The sequence below is a fragment of the Dunckerocampus dactyliophorus genome, chromosome 4 (genome assembly GCF_027744805.1).
Source record: "Dunckerocampus dactyliophorus isolate RoL2022-P2 chromosome 4, RoL_Ddac_1.1, whole genome shotgun sequence".
Lineage (NCBI taxonomy): Eukaryota > Metazoa > Chordata > Actinopteri > Syngnathiformes > Syngnathidae > Dunckerocampus > Dunckerocampus dactyliophorus.
Window position 1 is genome coordinate 7,553,651 of NC_072822.1, and position 19,488 is coordinate 7,573,138.

Sequence of the window (19,488 nt, forward strand, 5' to 3'; positions counted from 1 at the left end):
CAAACGAGATTGGCTGGAGGAGCTCGGTTGACATTGGTGCACTACACGCAGATCATCCGGGGAGGACATGCCTGCATTATAGCACCGCAACAAAACTCGTGTCAACAAGACGGAGGGCCCTGCAGGAGAACCATCATGTCCACCGTGCTGCAGCCTTGAAAGGCAACATGAAGCGTAAGAGCGACGGGAGGCGAATAGAGTCGAGGAGGAAGAGGCGCTGTGCAGCTCTGGACGGCTCAGAGGCGGAGCCAAACTCGGATATTTACATTGAGATTTCAGGTAAGGTAAGCGTGGCTGCACGATGAAGCCTGTCAACTTTTACATTTGCACATTATCACCCCTTTTTAAATAAAGGGCGTGCTGTGATTTGTTTCCTGCACCACATTAATGTGGCGACACCGTCTGTTGATTTGTGGTTAATGCGCGGTAGTTTTTTTTGTGGGGATTTATCACACAAACACTAATTAATAGTGTAAGTACAAATAGTGATGATGTTTCTCAGGAAAAAGAGTATCGCAGTGACACTACTTAGACGTCCTTCATCCTTTACTCCAGTCAAGAAGTGGAAAAGCTCGATCGTGATTGGCTTACGAGACATGCCAACAACCGCCTTGGCAACTTTCCCACAGCCTATCGCGCGTCAGGACGGGAGCACTTTAAACTAAAAGAGGCGGAACCATGAGTGATTGACTCCATCTTTTTCGAATGGCGTCATGTGTTGGATCTGCTGTAACCAATGGTGTCTCGCGGTGGCTGAAAGCAGGGCGGAGCTTACTTTTAGCATAGTGCGCACTTTATTCACACATGAAAGTCACCATCGCATTCCTTCGACAAAGAGGACTTTTGAGAAGGGTAAAGTTTCACTTTAAACACTTTAACGGCAACGCGAGAAGTTTATAAAACATTAAGTATATTTGGGGCATTTACGAATGAGTTGTTTTGTGTGAGAATGCTTATGTTTTTGTGAGGAAACATGTTTAAAAGAGCTCAGGTCAACATGAACGAGGAGGATGTTTTGTCAAGATGCATTGAGATCATCCAGGGTAAGATATCAGCAATGAGGAAAGAAGAATAAACTTCTTAGGAGGCTATGGAAGCCAGTAAGTGTGCACGACAAAAGTAACTCTTCCTCCTCCCTCCGTTTTTTTTTTTTTTTAGATCAACTGTATTTCGCCGTCCTTCAGCAAAAACTGAAAAGCACGACTGAGCGACATTGTTTCTGCATAGATGAAGAGTTGGCATATGAAAAGTAAGTCCGTGAACTTATACTGTGCTTTGCCCACTGACTGCACTCAAGGCCATTTTAAATGGGCGGACCCCACCTTGTCTCATGTTTTTGCAGCATGGCATTTGCAGTGCATTACTTTTGCTTTTTTTGCAACTTTTGTCAATGAATCACAGGCAAAACGGCTAAAAGCACTTTTCCATAGCAACAGTGTCTGTTTTCGTAGACTTATTTACGATATGACAACTGAGAAAAATGCATACTTTTGGACGTGTCTCTGTTATTTATCAGTTCAACAACTCTTTACTTTTCTCCTTGCTCAGCTTCTATGCGGACTTTGGCCCTCTCAACCTGGCCATGTTTTATCGCTTCTGTTGCAAGCTGACAAAGAAACTCAAGGTAAATGAGGACACTGGGGTGAGGAAAAACAGCATTTAATATGCATGTGTGTCAACATTTAAGCACCGGGCTATAGCTGTATACGTCAGGATGCACAAACAGTAAAATCATACGGTTTTAATGGGGAAAGCGCAATATAAGGGTGATTTGCATGTAAAGGTGCATCACGCGTTTGTTTTTTGACTTGTTACACAAGCGTAAAAAGAAGTTAACCACTGTAAACCATCAAAACATACATTCTGCCTTGCGACAACACTTCCTGTAACTTCCTATGTATAATATTGTTCCTTGCTGTCGGTTAATCCTTTAATCCTCACTAAACCAAGAGGTATATTGTAATGAAATGTAGCAAAAAAGAAAACTGACACCTAGCATAGTCCCTTTTGTTATTTGTTTGATTTTAGTGGCACCTTTTTCCCAATTCAGCATTGCGTAGCATTTGACTTCTCCCCCTTTCCTCCGCCCACATTTGTTTTAATCTTGTGTCTGCAATTCATAGTTGTTTTTAAAGCAGCATAAACAACGCTAATTATAATGTCACCACTAATTAACTATAAATTGTGCTCCATTGTTGATATATGTTCCTTATTTTTCACTCATGAACAGCATTATCCCTCTTTGTCGTGCAGTTTGTCCGTAAGCCACATCTTTAAAATGGCTTTTATTGTCATTGTGTCTTATAAAGTATACACACTTGGCATTACAAGCACCACATATTAACATTTTTTTAAAAATAAGTTCCATTTGCTTCTGCAGTTGTTCAAACAAAGCTGCCACTTTAAATCACATTGTGCTGGGTTCATGTTTTAATTGTGCAGTTAAAGTGTCCCGTACAAGTAAATGCACAGCTTGTTGTGTCACTTAAATCATGTCTTTGCACAGTCCGTTACACTTTCAAGGAAGAAGATTGTATTTTATACCTGTGGTGACCAGAAGAAACAAGCCAATGCTGCCTACCTCATAGGCTCATATGCAGTGAGTGGAAACCATGCATAATCAATGTGTTTTATCCACTTAGCAAGTTAATTTGTTCATATATGTGTTTGTAGGTAATGTACCTGAATATGGCACCAGAGGAGGCCTACAGTTTGCTGGTGTCAAGGAACTGCACATATATTCCATTCAGGTAAACACTGTGGACAGTCTATTTGTTGTTTTCAGAGCAGGGAAAGACAGTTCATTAGGTATACCTGCATGCATATATATATATATAAACTCTATACGTGTTTTAGGGATGCGATTGGCCACTGATCAGTATCTGTCGATTTTTGTGAAAAATCACGTGATCAGCATATGCAGATAAATGCATTTCAACACCGATCACCTGTGGCTAGTACTATTACAGTCCGTAAGGATTCCTGCGTGCAGTGTAGTGTCTTACCCTAACTAACGTCTCGAATAGCGTTGTCCTTCCGTTTTTCCTCACAGTGCACAGGCGTGCCAAAACAAAAGCAATCATGGAAATTAACTGCCAACACATGCCACGAAAACTATCTTGCACGTTAAAAAACTTTAATTTAATACGGCATTTGAAGAACAAACACTTGATGGAGCATGGTGAGTTGTCGAGGCTCACGGTGGGATCATCAGCCAAACGTGGACAACACTCGCCCGTATATGCGTGACAATCAGAAGGCTAAGCAAATAACCCAAAAAATAATCTAATTCATTGGGCGAGATGACCAGCCTTTCTCGGCGGTGGAAGACACCGGGTTCGCCGAGTGCTCTCTCATTTACCTGGAAGGACTGCTAGAGTTCCACCAATGTACTCTCACATCCGAAGTCTCCTTAAAGAAGGCGTCTCATCCTCAGTAAGTTTTACAAGTGATATGTTCTCTTCAAAAAGTAAGTCAAATATGTTTTTGTCTAAACGAAGGTGATTGTATGCTTCCTTTTTTCATATCATATAGCCAGTAGCTGAGGTGCAGCCAGAAATTCTGGGACCCATGGGGAAAAAATCACATTGATTATGATTTGTTATTGTTGTATTTTTATTTATTTTACATCTATTTATTTATTTGATCTAATTTCTCATTATTTGGGCCTTTTGTTGTGTTAAAATATAATAAATAAAAATGAATCTGTACATACATTTTAAAAAAGATATTCTGTTGTGAGATGTACATTTCTGCCATCCAGTATCCAAAAAGTCATGTCTCGTTATTTTAATCATTATTTTGCGCCATAAAGATTGTGTTTCCATTGCCGCTTGTTTGTTGTTTGCTGTTTTCCAAAACATGTTGGGAAGGGGTGTGGCACGGCTGAAAGAAAAATCAGCAAATTTTTGGTGAAGATTCAAGATTGACTTTTGTTAACATTGTGATATGAGACATTTTCCCTTAATTTCTCAGTAATAAATTTATCAATCTTGATGAGGCATGTGTGGGATTTGGGTCTGCATGAGGCTGCAGAGTCTGGTGCTGAAAGAAGTAAAAAAATTGCAATAAAATGGTGTTTGACAGAGATGCCTCGTTTGGAACCTGCATGTACAATCTGAGCATCCTCGACTGCCTCCGTGCTGTGCACAAGGTACGTCTCCGTTCTACGGCTCATTTGTCTGCTCTTTTGCTGAGTCACACCCCTGATGAGATTACCCTCCGCCAGGCGCTGCAGTACGGCTGGCTGGACTTCTCCAACTTTGATGTGGAAGAATACGAGCACTACGAGAGGGCGGAAAATGGTGATTTGAACTGGATCATTCCGGGGAAGTTCCTTGCATTTAGTGGGCCTCATCCCAAAAGCAAAATAGAGAACGGTAGGTCTAGTGTAGAAGCATGGTGCCTCATCAAATAGTGTTATATATAGCAACTGTCACAAACGTCTCTTTGTTTGCTACCACAGGCTACCCTCTGCACGCACCTGAGGCCTACATCCCTTATTTTAGTAAACACAACATCACCAGTATTGTCCGGCTCAACAAAAAGATGTATGATGCCCGGCGCTTCACAGACTCGGGCTTTGAACATCACGACCTTTTTTTTGTGGACGGGAGCACGCCCAATGACACCATTGTCAGAAAGTTCCTCAATATCTGTGAGAACGCAGAGGGAGCCATCGCCGTCCACTGCAAAGGTACAGCAGCACCAAGATAGCATATAGAATTTCACAAAAGTAAGTACACCCCTCTCATTTCGGCCACCATTTTTGGGTGCTCTTCTAAGAGACAATACAGTAGCAACTTAGATTAGCCAGTGTACAGCTTGTACAGCATTCCTGACATCTGAAAATGTGCTTCAGAATGTCATGGCACATGTTGGAATTCTTGTTTCCCTCAATGAACCGCTGCTCCCCAGTGCCGGTAGCACTCATGCAGCCCTAGACCCTGACGTTAACACCACCACAGTGATGTGTCGGTCGCGAACAAATCTGCTCTAAGAGCCGGCTCACTTCATTAGGAACCAGTTGGGAGCCGATTACTTGTTTCCCTCGACTTTTTTTTTTGTCATTGGTCAAGATGTGTGGCGGCGTCTCTCTGTCCACACTCAGCAGGGGGAGGGGTGGGGTTAAACACACGCTACGGTGCTCTTAGAGACGATTTGTTCGTGAGAAATTGGCATAAAGAGATTTTACCTAATTTGTGTATTGAGATGGGTTTTTGTATTTTATAATATAAGATTCTAATATATTTTTGTAGCTGTTCACTGAGGTTTAAATAAATCAATTTAAATAATAAATATTTGATAAAATGTATTTTTTTACATTAGTAATTCATTTTACACAATATAATTAATCTGGTAATCATTAATTTAAAACAACAAAAATCTGAGGAGCCACTTGAGAGCCGAAAGAGCCGGTTCTGTTTAGTGAGTTGAGCCAAAAGAATCGGCTTTCTAAAAAGAGCTGAAATTTCCATCACTACACCACCGTGCTTGACTGTTTGCAAGACACAATTATCTTCCTACTCATTTGGGTTGCCAGGTATTTAGGCATTAGTGGCTGTGTGTTGTCTCATTTTCAGTGTACAGTAAACCTGTATTGCTATACAAGCTGCACACTGCTGCTAGTAAATCCAAGTGTCATGTCTATAGTGTTGTCCCTTGAGAAGATATACTGACATACTGGAAATGTGCTTGCTGAAAGGTGGCGTGTGTACTCAACTTTTGTGAGATACTGCACATTATCCTGCAGCCTAGCCTAACCTGTGGTGCATTTCAGCCGGTTTGGGGCGCACTGGCACTCTGATTGGCTGCTACATGATGAAGCATTACTGCATGACGGCGGCGGAGGTGATTGCTTGGATACGGATCTGTCGCCCGGGGTCGATCATCGGGCCTCAGCAGAACTTTGTTGAAGAGTAAGTGCATACTGCTTCGATGTCTCGTCTAGTAATGGCCAGTTGTCAAAATAAAGTAATCAGTTGTTTGTCTCTCTGAATGTTCTGGACTCCTGTTTCTATGCCAGTGTTGTGACTGGCGCTGTAATCCTTAATGCACATCCTTAATCTTATGTTCCTAATGTGCTGTGATGTCACCATTTGGCAGGAAGCAGAACAGTCTGTGGGCCGAGGGAGACGTCTTCCGGGAGAAGATGCTAAGCGAAAGGGAGAACGGTAAACTGGCCGTTACCAGAATCCTCTCCGGAGTGGACGACATAACCATTAACGGCAGCAACAAGAACAGGGCATCCAAGAAAGGAGACATGGAACTGGTATGTTTTGGAAGTAATTGTCAAACGGTACTCTGAGCCACTTTGTCTCCTAGAAAAACTGTGCTATTCTGCAGTACGACGACAACGAGGAGCGGAACGGCCTGACGCAGGGCGACAAACTGCGAGCCCTGAAGAGCAAGAGGCAAGCCAGATCCTCAAGTTCATTATCGTAAGTACCACAATGGACCACCACTTTCATGCACAACACCTCAATCCACTCAAAAATGAAGAGAGTGATGTTGCTGCCATGTTCATGATGTAATTAGATGATCCCCTGAAGGGCATATCTAGCCTAGCGTCTTGATGAGCTAAGGGGCTGTGTAGTATTCCTCCTCTTATAAACCTCATCTGGTTCTTTGGAGTAAATTTGAATCCAGGTCTAGGAGGAATATAAGCCACTCCATAATCTATTAGTTGTGATTGATAATATGTCAAGCATGAAGACGGAGTGACTTAGGAAGTCATTTGTGGTGTTCAGGTGGAAAGTAGGAAGCCAAATTAATATGGAACTTTCAGTCTTTCTGGATGTTTGCAATCAATGGAAGACTGGAGAGTGTAAATAACTTATTTAGAACAGGAGTTTGTACATGTTCTGTGTCACTGCAATGCAAGGATAAAGTAGAAATTTTGCAAGAAGTCGTCATAATTTGAGAATAAAGTTGTCATTTTGTGAGAAAAAATAATGTGTAATATTGCAAGAATAGTCATAATTTTGCAACATAAGTTGTAATACTATGAGAATAAAGTTTTGCGAGGGGGAAAAAACATTACAATAGTAAAGTTGAAATGTTGCAAGGTAAGTCGTAATATTATTAGAATAAAGTTGTCATTTTGCGAGGAAACAAAGCTGTAATATGTCAAGAATAAATGCACAATTTTGCAAGACAAAAAAGTTGTCCTTTGTATTGTACAGTAGCTGCGTTTAATGCAGCCATCCTGGGCAATGCCCCAAACTACACTTGCTCATCATCTGACAGACCATGAGTCTGTTTGGAGACTGCAGGTCCTCCTTGTTCCTGAAGCAGATACACTGTATAACAAATGAATGGACAGCCAATCAATTGTAGTTGTAAATTCAGTGTGGTTGGCTGGCCTGTGCCCATCTTCCCATGTGGCTCTGTTGTCCCGTGTCAGGCAGGTGGTAGTGTTCTGCTGCGGCATCACGGGGGCGCTGTGGCCAACGTGTTGCCTGTCGTTTAAAAGCTAGCTGAGGGAAAGTGGTGCAGAGTGTGAGGTTTGAGGAGGTAAGAGCATGATACTCCCCAACCCCCCCACCCACTTTTTTTTAGCTGTAGCATCTTCCTGTACAACTGGTTGCTATGCCATTGAATGGTGTGGCTTATTTGTTATTTTCATTTTTTTTTTTTGCTATGGCACTGTTGGCACAACATGGATATGCATTAAGTACTTGGTAAGTACATTACTGTACTTGGAGGCCCGCCTTTTCATGGACTTATTGAGCCGTTCTGCTGTATCCATTGCAGTGTTGCATTGGATAAGAATGAACTGACCTATGTTTTAGTGCCTGGCTTCCATTCATGCTCCTGGTGAATGAGAACTATTAGTAAAGGAAGCTTTTTAACAGTGAAATGGTATTGCTGAAAATGAATACAGCTTCCCTGATCCTGATTTGACAATAGTAGATTCTAAAGCCTTAAATGTACAAATGAGTATCAGTAACACACGAAAAATAAACTACCACAAAGTCATAATAACATGAAAATAAAATTGTGATTTTGCATGAAAAAGTTATAAAATTAAGTATTTTAATGTAACATCAATTAAATTATAATCTTGCGAGATAAGTCACAGTACAGCAAGAAAAAAACTATTATGAGTTTTAAGTCATAATTTTGAAAGTTGTAATGTTGCGCGAATAGAAAGAAAAGTCAGTAAGATAAAAGAAAAGTCATAAATTTGTGAGAATTAAGTTGAAATTTTGTGAGATAAGTTGTATTACAAGGAAAAGCTTGTATTATTTTGCAAGGAGACAGTCGTTACAAGAACGAGCACATATGCGAGAATAAATTTGGAAATTTGCAAGATTAAGTCGTAAATTTGTGAGTCATGATGTTAGAATAAAGTTGTCATTTTGCAAGAAATACATAATTTTGCAGGAGAAAGGAATTTATTGGCACAAATAAAGTTGGACTTTTTTTGCATCAAAAAAAATAATTTTGCAGGATGAAAGCTGCAATACAATGACAAAGTTGTGATTTTGCTGGAATACATTTAATTTTGCAGAAAAATGTTGCAACATCACTGGAGTCGGAATTTTGCCAGAAACTAGTTGTAATACTACCAAAATAAGGTAGTTTTGCAAGAGTAAAGCTGTAGTCTTCCAAGATAAGCCATAACAAGTCATAATATTACAAGAGAAAAGTTACATTACAAGCATAAACATTATCTGCATTAAGTCACCTGATGTCAGTCTCTTAATGTTGTTTTCTGTCCGTATTTTGACATCTACATTTGACATCATTAAAAGGGACAACTTTCTCGTTCAACTTCTTTTTTTCCTCTCCAGTGTGGCCCTAACACTCCTTTTGTACACAAACAGATGTGTTGTGAGATAAGAAGTGTGTTCTTTCAACTCTAAAGGGGATATTATTAAGGCAGGTTGGACATTCTCCTGCAGATTGGCTTATCAGTGTTGCTATACAAGCATCGAAACTCAGCTGGCTTCACTAGTTACCACTGAAGTGCATGTTGAATTTCAGCAGCGACTGACAGGAAACGTTAATGTGAAATCACCTTTTCTGCCTTTTTTTCTTCCATGCATGGCAAACAGGCACAACGCACCTTTGGACATATGCACGCTTATACTGTACATGTCTTCTGTGTGTCTTTTGTGTCTAACATGCAATAAATGTCGGGGCGGGTTCACGCCGTCTTTACTGCCTCTTTTTAATGGCACTGGATCAGTGCACACACTGTCCACTAGGTAGAACATCTCCACTTTTATTTCTAGTTGCATTGGTAGCACACTATGTTTGTTTAGCAGATGACTGCAATACATCACATTTCTTAATATACAGTTAATCCCTCATTTGTCATGGCTAATTTAATTTCCACAACGTAGGATTCCTTCTTTAGAAATGGAAACTTTTCGTAGTTAGAGCATAGAATCCTGTTTATGACCTTCTGAATATGTTTTTTTGAACATTATTCAATGAAATACCACCCATATACACCTTTACATTCATATCACCCTATATTGTAGCTCTAATCAGAGAAAATAAGCCACTTAAGACCAAATGTGTGTCGCGGTAAGTGTGTTCTGAATGTGTGGAGGACAGGAAGTGATGTCGGAGTTCAGAGTGGCATTTTAGCTTGGCATGGGTTGCGGTTGCATTAATAATAATTATTATTATTATTACTATTATTGCTGTTGTGGCTTTTGTGAGATAATTCAGATCTGTAATAAAAGCCTGATGTTCCGGTGAGCAAGTTTGGTGCTTGTTTCACTGAAGATTAAAGTAACATTACTGACACCTAGTGACCAGTGTAGTGTACTACATTCACAATTTTAATGCGTTTTTCTTAATGCTTTGTATTTGTGATGTAGTTCATTTAGCCATTTGTATGCTTGAAAATACTTAATTTAAGCAAAAAATACATAAAATTTGCTTAAATATGCATATTTTTTGACAATTTTTTTTCTTGACAAGGAGGTATATTTCAATACAGCAACAATATGTCTTAACATGGACATTGTTTACTGATCCAGTCCCATTGGAAAAGAAGAGCATCTTTGTGTCCCGCCTAGTCGTCTCTTGTGTCTCTTTTATTATTACTATTCCCTCTGTTTGTTTTTTGTTAGTTTTTTTGCTCTTGTTGTTTGGATTTGTCCTTGTTTCAGATGGCTGGTAGCCATGCTGCTCTCCTCCCTGTGTGTCCTTGCCCTGTGGTGGATTGTGTATGGCTTCCCTTCTTCCATGCTGCATTTCTGTATAGACTGGTTAGGATTTCTATGAGTTCCACCGCCAATGAGCCCTCGTCCCTCCCCAACAAAAAAATGTGTGCTGCCCCACGCCCCGTCCCCACCCCCCAATTCTGGATCTAACTGAGAACACTGTAAGTGAGCCCCCTCCCCCCTGCGCCTTTTTAACTCCCAATCCAAATCAAAAATACAGTAAATGCTCCAATTAACGCCGCTATTCAAGTCTCCTATAGTAGCTGGGTATATTATTAGCGCCACGTCAGAAAACATTAGCATTAACAGCTGTGGCTATAGCAACCTAATGATGTGATGGGGTTTTTCTTGTTTGTTTGTTTGTTAGTTTTTTTGTAGTAATGAGATGGCAGTAGCTGTATTTGATATATTGTATGTATCATGAGGTCAGCATCCAGCAGCTTTAGCTACCTCTGCATGCACTTTAAAATGTTGGTTGAGTTACTCAGTTGTTGGTGTGAAACCGGTTGCCATCCCGTTACACTGAACTAATCCTCAGTATCAATGCTGGCTGAGCAATTTGCGCCGCACCACCATTACAACATTGGTTCTATTGCTGCTGTGCTGTGCAGTAACTTGTTAATAAATGACCGTGTGGTCAAAGAGAACCACATTTTGCTTTCCACTGCACTCCAAATCATGAACTCAAATTGTTATTTTTTTTGTCAATGAAGTTGTAACATTTTGGAAATAACAGTCACTCTCCAATTATTGCCTGCTGCCAATTAACGCAGCATCGTCTCTCATCGGTTTAGGTAAATAAACGCCTTGGCTATAATTAGAGCATTTATGGTATGTTTAAAAAATATATATATAAAAAAAAGAACCTGTTGCTATTTAAATCATTTAAGCTTAATCGTAAAGCAAGAGAGGCTCCTGTTTTTGCAGTCATTGTTCCCATGCTTGATTTTGCAGCCCTATCTTTTTACTTTGAAACCTCATTCTGTAAATTAAGTACTCTTAATTTGGTGGGCTGATGGCTATTGTGTCAATGGGTATAAACGAATAGCTCCGCCCTTTGCTTTTCCCCTCGCCTCGCTACTATTTTGGCTTCACTAATCTCACCTGACTGCTGAAGCTGCTATCAGAGCAAACCTACTTGTAGGTTTACAGTCACTCCAATGTCAAACTGTCATGTGTTTTCACAGGCAAGAAGAGAATAAGGTTCACACCAGGTCGGCGTCTCTTAAGTAAGGTTGCCATACAATTGCCATCGTGCATGCCCTGACACCAACGTAACAGTAGCAATGACCCACTACTAAATGATCTCCTTGCAGCAGGGTGGTGTTTCAGACCAGCGTACAGAGCTGTAAGACCAGCGTCAACTCATTGGCTCCGTCCGACCATTTGGACAGCAGGAAGAGGACCAGAACCTCGCTGCCAGTCAGTGGAGCATGCAGGTAGGAGGCCAGGGTAACCTCTGCTTGTGGTTGAAATAATAGTATGATAAAGCCATTTGTGCACCACGTGGTATGTATAGTTCAGATAAAAATGCTACATCATTTTTCCTGATAGGTCTTGACTCGTCCGCTGGGATAGGCTCTAGCTTCCCTGTGACATTAAATATAAGGATAAGCATTAAATGGATGGATGTGTAAACCATAGCAGAGTAATGTCGCATCGGCCCAAATGCACTTGGCTCAGTTTACGACATTGAACGCATCAGTCTCCTGTATTTACTTGTTGACAAGGACACAAATTATATCCAAGGCGAGACTGAGGGCAGCAAGAAAATAGCACTGCAACAAAGTGGCGACAAGGGGGGTATAATATTGCAGCATCCACAACTATGTTTGTGTTTGGTTGTTGTTCCGCCTCATGCACCTGCATCAATATGTGGAAGCGCCATTGTTGTAGTAGTAGTTGCTATAGGAACACGCCTATATCCGTTTCCCGACTGACCAGGTACAACCAATACCTGTTGCCTGGTAGTACTTGTTTTTGCCTCTGAAAAAGCATGAAGCGCAAGTAGAGTCGTAACGGGCCAAGTAGTACATTGGGTCTGTATTGTATCAGTTTTCTGAACCTTGCCTTGTGATAACAAGGGTGGAGCGAGACCAAGGGTGGGCAAAGCACGGCCCGTGGGTCACATATGGTCCTGAGAACTGTAAATGTAATACTGCAACGATATAACCCACATCACAACCTGGAAATGTATATTATTTATATGTTACACTCCAAGCTAACCTTTCAATGGCCCGGGCTGGATGTCACTTTGAAAAACCAAAAGTGGCCCTCATGCCCAAAGCTTTGCCCACCCATCTGTTGATTGGCGCAGCAGCACAGTAATGAAATTAACAACACACAAGGACAATGGAGGACATGCAGCACCAATGGATGGCTAAGGGTGGCAACAACAATGCAGTCGCCGTCGTAACTTTCACAACAAACTGAAGTGTGCTGCTGGGTAACTTGATTTTATCAGGACTTGTCAGTGCTTACTACTTTGTGTTTAAAAAAAACAAAAAAAAACAGAAGCTATAGCCACTCATGTATCGTAACACAACATCCCACCTCTGTCTGCCAGCGCCGTGTATCGCACCCCATTGGTGGGCAGCTTTCATGTAACGGCCGGCGGCCCCGTGCGTTGTGAGCCATGTGGCGGCCATAAAGACGCAACCAACACGTGCGCTCCCGTCAACTTAAACATGGCGCACTTGCAGGCAAGCCTTCGTGAGACACACCAACCTAATGCATTTTGGATTTACAAGATACATTGAAAGAAAGTGCTTGTAAATCCACTTCGTTCTTTCCTGACAATCTTTGTCAGGTCTGCCTGCGCTTCCCCTTTCAATGGCACCTTTTGCATGTCCTCCAGTTGTTTTGGGAGTATGACTGGCTATAGTTTCTCTGGTCTACTCTCTACTTTCCATTCCTGTACTTCATTTACTCTCGAGCTTGCTAATCTGTAACTTTATTTTCTTGCTTTTCTGTTTTGCACACAACAGAACCGCGGCCTCCAGTGGACATAAAGCTCGCCGCTCTTTGCAATCTGTGCGCTTTTCTAAGCTATGGTATCTATCTCCTTGTATTAGAGTATTGCTTTTATGGCTTTACATCAGCAGAATTGTAATTCAAGTGTTGCTCTCTGAATGTTTTCCTTGTGTTTTCCTTGTTCTTTGCAGTCACTCCATACCTAAAGCCAGAGCTCCTTTACTTCGGTGAGCCTGTGGATGTGAAAATCCTAATTTGAAGGAGGTTGGAGCATTTTGTAACCAGTGGGGTACAACTTCAGAATTTTATATACATATACTGTGTCTGTGTATATATATACACACACACGCTTTTTTTTTTTTTTTTTTAAGTCCTGCTTGGCTGGGCATTTCAAATCTCCGTTGAAAGTAGTGCTCACTTATTTTATCACATCAGTTTATTTGAAGACTGTAAATATTAACATTAGTCACTTTGAAAAGGTTTTAATATTTTGTACCGTTTGAATCCTGTGATCATAAGAACCATTCTAATGGGACTTTCACTCATGTACATCATATACATTCTAATATAATCACTTTTGAATTAAATATATACACCCTGCTTTAGGGACGAGCACATTTTGTGACTGCAAATACTGAAGGACAAGTCAGAAGAAAATGTGAAGAGTTCATAACAGGGACACATTTGCAAACTTCTTTATTTCCCAGGTAGTCAAAGCTCAGTGCCATAGCTGAATGAGAACAAAAATCCAGCAGGATAAAACACCAAACCTTAAAGGGATAGTACAGATTTTTTTTTTTTTTTTTAAACATGAAGTTGTAGGACATCCCCATCAGCAGTGTAGTGCATCAGTGACTTACTCCCCACTTCGTCTCGTGAGCCCAGTTAATATTGGTTCTGAAAACAATATGCATTCAAAAGAGTAATACATTTGCATCACAAATGCCTTAAAAAAAAAAAAAAAAAGACAGACCTCGCAATTGCGCGTGGTTACTTTGTCTCCCCTCGTATCACGGCACATGCATTGTTGTGCATGTTTTCCAGTGTTTGTGCACAGATGTGATGCGTCGCAGTCTTCAGCTGCTGTGGAACACAATGGACGTGCAGCGATAGGACGGGAGAGAAAGTACCGCAGAGCAATTGTGAGGTCTTTTTTTTTCGAGGAGTTTTGTGACGCAAATGTATTACTCTTTTGAACGCATATTGTTTTGGCACACCAAACTCTTAAGTGGCCCCACCAACTAACCAGAACTACGTTCCCCATCACCGAAATCCAACCAGAACTTGGCTCACAGGAAGAAGTGGGGGGGGGGGGGGTGTAAGTCACTGTTGCTGCACAACACTGCTGATGGGGATGTCATACAACTTAATGTCAAAAAAGGGAAACTACCCCTTTAAAAACAGCAGAACCATGAAAACTAAGTATTTGAAGTGCAACCATTTCCCCGCCCCCACATCAGTCACATGGAGCATGAACTCAGTTGCCTGCTGATAGTGCTGGGAAGTCTTCTGGGTTGTCTGGGTCAGGTGCCATGTCGCTTACCTGGAAGCAAGCAAGCATTAATCACAAGTCAACACCCCCTTGATGTTTATATCTAGAGCAAAAACAAACCTTCTCCAGTATGAGTTTGGCTCTTTCTGGGTGGCCAGGTGGACCCGCACCACGGGTTGCCCTGCCCCTCCCCCGGCGTCCCAGACTACCAAAGTTGATGTCCAGGAGGGAGGTGATGTCATTCACAGAGCGGCGGAAGAAATTACCATCCTCCTCCATTTCCGCCAGATTCTCCCTGAGGTGCTGAAGATTGGACGGGATATTTCCAAATAAAATTGCCTCCAACCACAGACCGAACCATTTGGAGTGGTCACTTCAGGCAAATTGACTTGACTGCTGTGTTGATTGTCTGCAGCCATTTTAGGCATTATGTGGGCAGCAGAAGTGGCTAACTTGAGAAATGACAGCATCCATTGCCTCACCCTGTGCTTTCATCCCATTGAAATTGTTAGGATTGTGAAAATGATCATTCCTTTTTGTCAATGAGATGGCCTTTTTCCTGTCCTTATGACAATGTGATTGGCTTGCAGTAGGTGGCTACCTCTGAAGGTGTATGTGTAAAATGGCATATAAATCTTTACATACTTCCACGTGTTTGGACTGGTGGATGACCTTGGCCTTCGATGGAATGGGGTTCCCAGCCTTGCGGATATTGAAATCTGCCTTTGGACGACTGACCTCCTGCAGAGCCTTCCATTCATCCAGGGTCATCTCCATGGCAACCTGAACCACCACATCACCTTCCTCCTCGACTGCTGCACTATGACACAAACTTTATGGTAAACAAAAAATGTGCAAATACATTTCCTCAAGAGCATGCCCAGACATTCTAGGGAGTGCATACACTAAGACGTTTCAATTCCCATTTTTCCCCACTTTGAGTATGAACCTGAATTCAGTCCTGAGAATTGGAGTTTCCAATTAATGTTCTGTTACTTTGTCCAACAAATTACACAATATAGACAATGATTTTCAACTGCAATACTTCATTTATTGAAGATCTGGGACGTGTAGTTTTTACAATGAATCAGTATTTTATATATATTTCAAAAAGTTTGTTTTCCAATAAGATTAATTTCCACAACAAGCTGACAGATGAAAAATGTATTTCTCATTTATCTGTCAGCTTGCGGACGATGTCTTGTGTGTCCAATGTGATACTCACATGTTCTGATTGTCTTCTGCTACAGCTTGAGCCTCCTCGGCTTGGACATGAGCATCAGGTATCACCTCCATTAACTCGCTGTACACAAGAGACAAATATTGATTGCGCCAACTAATTTGCCGTTAGTGATGTTGACTGACAGTCACACACCTTGTTGGTTCTTCCACACATCCCCAGTTCCAGGGACCTCTGCCGCCTCTCTTCTCATCAGGGGAGATACCACTAGAGTTACAACAGGATGATCAGAGAGCTCTTAAAAACCTCTCAAACAATGCAGACACTTACGTTCCATTGTGTCTGTCATATTCTCTTTTGCCTCTCAGCGCAAAGGTATCCAGGCTCCTAATATACCCTCTGCTTCCTCCTCTCCTACCCCTGCCACCCCCTCGGCTCCTGGGCTCTGCATCCTGATCGTTGAAAGGCCTGTGGCACAAATAAGTCTCGTTTGACAACTAAATGAAATGTACATGTGCCGCTTTGGAAACATACTTGGGGACAGAGAACTCCTGAGGGTACATGAATGGCCCTAGGTTGGCCCTACGTTCTCCGAAGGCAGCAGTCTTTGAGCCTCTCTTGGTTTCCACTCGCTCGTCTCCAGCACGGGGTGGCTGCTTGCGGACTGAGAACATAAGTGCTTTACTGCTAGATACTGTAAAAATATATATATTTTTTTAAATAGTCAAAGATCCTCTACTTAACAGGAGCACTCTGCTGTTTAAGGTCCCATTGCAAACCACTCAAATCATTTGTATGACAGGAGTGGTCTACTGTATTTAAAGAATCTACTGCTGAAACACTAGTCAAAAGATACATGACAAGAGGACTGCTGTTTATGGAACTTTCTGCAAAGACGTTAGCTGCAATTAAGTCCAAACTGAATTTGTGGGCCGTGTGATGTCATTCATGAGCTGGATTAGGAGGGCAACCAGTTCAGCAGCACAAGGAACAGCCCCAAAATTGGTGCCAGTTTTAATTGGGTCATCTATTAAATGCATTATGTTTTTGCCCATCATTAATTTCTATGCTGACACAATGGCAATAAAGCATAAATTTGAGATATCATGTAAAGAATCATGTACATCAGGGGTGCCCATGCGTCTTTGATACATTTTCTTCTGCTAAATGCAATAGCGATACTCTGTATGCCAAGTGATCTGAACAAAACATCCACAACTTTGCTTGTATAATAGGTGGCAAAGCAAATTAGTGCAATATCTAATGTAGCTCAAGTTAGACTGTCACAGGCCACTAAAATGCAACTTGAGCCAAAAAATGCCCCCCAGACCAGACTGTGGACACCCCTGATGCATATAAGTGTTGTATGGACTATTAATGAGTAAAAGGCTAGCCAGCATGACAGGGCAACGCTGACCACTCTTGGCAGCAGGCTCTAGTCTACAACTCCTAGGTTGTCTAGCAATACATGGACGCCTCTCGTCATGTACCTGCATCAACATCTGGAAGGGCCATTGTTGCAGTAGTAGTTGCTATAGGAACACGCCTGTCCCTCTGTGATTCCTTCTGGCCAGGTTTTTTCTGTTTGCCCTTCTTCTCGTTCTCTTCCTTCTTCTTCTGTTTCTGTTTCTCCTTTTCACTTTCCACCTCGCTTATCAGGTCCAGCGGGTCGGAATCGTCGTCTGGAAGATTCCCGAACCTGTTGGCCACCACGCAGCCGTAGGCGTCCGGCAGCATCTTAAACTGTGTGTAACAGAGGAAGGGGAGAACAAACTTAACTCATTACGTTTCTCACAGCCAAATGCCAGCTCGTTGACAGCCAACTCCACAAACCACCATAGTCTTGTTCTTCGGCGATAACAGGACGGTCAAGTCGCCATTGAGCTTCGAACAAAAGCGGGAAACGTTTGGTCCACTTTTATAAATGCTTGCAGGTGAGCCGAGCAAACGAGGCCACGCCCCCTCGTTAATACCAACGGCTTTAATTTAGATGACGTTATCAGAAATGTCTGCCTATTGGTTATTATTCTAAGTGGGCAATACTGCACACTTACTGATGATCCTACTAATGATATCATGCAAATACAGGTCGAGTAGTCCCGATACTTTTTACTTGATTTTTTTTGGGGGGGGGGGGGGGGGGGGATTTTGTGATTTTGCCTTTTAATTTGTTGATCATGATTGTAATCACAGGAGGAAGATTTTAGGCAAACAAAAAAAATATCAACAAACTATTTGGGAGCAATTTCACAATATATAAATATAACAATATACGACAATTAAACAATATCAACACAATAATACTGTTATTCCCTTTATTACATACAATTGTTTGGGCAAAATAAAGAGAAATTCATATTTTCTGCATCTATGGAGGTATACAGCGAAGCCAGTTCAGTGGGTTGGCGAGGTGTAAAGCCAGGCTTGCCTGTTCAAGAAGGTAGTTCTCTTTTAAAGCAGCTATATCACCATGGTAACTTCGGCTAAACTCAACACTGCCACCTCGTGGTCATTACCAGGTACAGCAGCTCTCGAGCACACCGAGGCAAATCATCAGTCGGTCGACCTACTACTTACTTATCACAGATAATGAGTAGAATTAATTGTTTTACTTTGATATGGCCATAAATAAACGGATCAGTGTTTTACGCATAGGGCAATGTGAGTCACTAACTGTCAAAAAAGTCTTTATTGTCATTGTAAAGAGACAGTAGATTTGCATGTTCATCCCGACACAGTACAAAAAAAAACAAAACAAACCATACATAACGTGCGCGCACACAGCCTCGCTTTCAAAAAATACACACAAACACACACAAATTGTACTATAGAGATCAGTAAAATATGAAAACAATATAGACATCATTCAAAAATGAAAACACAGTTGTTGTCCTCCCACGCTCTATTGGCGGTGACAGTGTTGCTTTTTGACAATGATAATCCTTTTGAACTCCTCATAACATCATGGACAACACCTCTCACCCGCTAAATGACACTGTTGTTTCCCTGGGCAGCTCCTTCAGCAGCAGCCTGTTACACCCACGGTGTAAGAAGGAGCGGTTCCGCAGGTCCTTCATACCGACCGCTGTCAGGCTCTACAACACCTGCACCACCTGAACCATGTTGTAGTCAATATGTAATTCTTTACACTGTATTCTTTACTTGCGTATCATGCTTGCTGCTGTAACAAGTGAATTTCCCCGCTGTGGGATAAATAAAGTACAAATACAAATAACGCGCGATAATAATTACTTGCTCATCTTGTGTAAAATACACCGTCTGGGATCGCTTCATTATTGCGCGGAAGTGGAATAACATGATGTCAAATGCCCCCTTTTATGTGAATGCGTACTGAGCACAAGAGAGCACAAGCCCAGAACCGGACCACCGTTGCAATACTATTTGATTCTGTGTGGGTAATTTAGATTTTGTTGAGCTGCATCTTGAGCACAAAGCCTGGTTATGTTAAGCCACTTTTACAGTACACCCCCGTAACTGTTTTGTTTACTAATAAACACAATTGTGAATTGAGAGTTGATTTTGAGGTAATGAATGAGCAAACACGTTCACACACATGAGCATTCCATTAATGGGCTGTAGACTGTGCACAAGTTAGGTTATATACGATGTAAAGGCAGCAAACACACGATTTCCAC

General features: G+C 41.6%; 2 protein-coding genes across 8 annotated transcripts in view; one reads left to right on the plus strand and one right to left on the minus strand.

Annotated features, from left to right (window-relative positions):
• On the plus strand, window positions 1-14,450 carry cdc14b (cell division cycle 14B). 5 transcript variants are annotated; one of them, XM_054773401.1, is made up of 15 exons: window positions 1-279; window positions 1,159-1,249; window positions 1,549-1,624; window positions 2,507-2,599; window positions 2,674-2,750; window positions 4,087-4,153; window positions 4,229-4,379; window positions 4,466-4,696; window positions 5,780-5,918; window positions 6,106-6,271; window positions 6,346-6,440; window positions 11,375-11,416; window positions 11,504-11,626; window positions 12,754-12,889; window positions 13,352-14,450. In XM_054773401.1, exons 1-15 carry the CDS (start codon window positions 168-170, stop codon window positions 13,364-13,366), a joined length of 1,614 nt encoding a protein of 537 aa, XP_054629376.1. In that variant the 5' UTR covers window positions 1-167; the 3' UTR covers window positions 13,367-14,450. The 5 variants fall into 5 exon arrangements, with proteins under 5 accessions (XP_054629376.1, XP_054629378.1, XP_054629379.1 ...); XM_054773403.1 differs by lacking the exon at window positions 12,754-12,889 and adding an exon at window positions 13,175-13,240 and having other exon boundaries at window positions 2-279; window positions 13,352-14,447; XM_054773405.1 differs by having other exon boundaries at window positions 166-284.
• Window positions 13,826-19,488, minus strand: part of LOC129179746 (intracellular hyaluronan-binding protein 4-like) — a 6,965-nt gene continuing 1,302 nt past the window's right edge. The window contains exons 1-9 of one of the 3 annotated variants that reach the window (XM_054773406.1): window positions 17,666-17,820; window positions 17,323-17,575; window positions 16,367-16,496; window positions 16,163-16,300; window positions 16,028-16,099; window positions 15,878-15,955; window positions 15,298-15,472; window positions 14,773-14,955; window positions 13,826-14,703 (exon numbers count right to left, since the gene is read on the minus strand). In XM_054773406.1, coding sequence (XP_054629381.1) covers window positions 14,638-14,703; window positions 14,773-14,955; window positions 15,298-15,472; window positions 15,878-15,955; window positions 16,028-16,099; window positions 16,163-16,300; window positions 16,367-16,496; window positions 17,323-17,575; window positions 17,666-17,671 — 1,101 coding nt within the window. In that variant the 5' untranslated portion in view covers window positions 17,672-17,820 and the 3' untranslated portion in view covers window positions 13,826-14,637. Of the gene's footprint in view, window positions 14,704-14,772; window positions 14,956-15,297; window positions 15,473-15,877; window positions 15,956-16,027; window positions 16,100-16,162; window positions 16,301-16,366; window positions 16,497-17,322; window positions 17,576-17,665; window positions 17,821-19,488 lie in introns of those variants that run through there. The other 2 variants (XM_054773407.1, XM_054773409.1) reach the window with 2 other exon arrangements.

Excerpts from the sequence above, each read along its gene's own strand:
- cdc14b (XM_054773401.1), top strand. The coding sequence starts at position 168 with ATGAAGCGTAAGAGCGACGGGAGGCGAATAGAGTCGAGGAGGAAGAGG. Across the intron at positions 1,250-1,548 it reads GAAGAGTTGGCATATGAAAA|CTTCTATGCGGACTTTGGCC; the intron begins GTAAGTCCGTGA and ends CTCCTTGCTCAG. Across the intron at positions 1,625-2,506 it reads AGCTGACAAAGAAACTCAAG|TCCGTTACACTTTCAAGGAA; the intron begins GTAAATGAGGAC and ends GTCTTTGCACAG.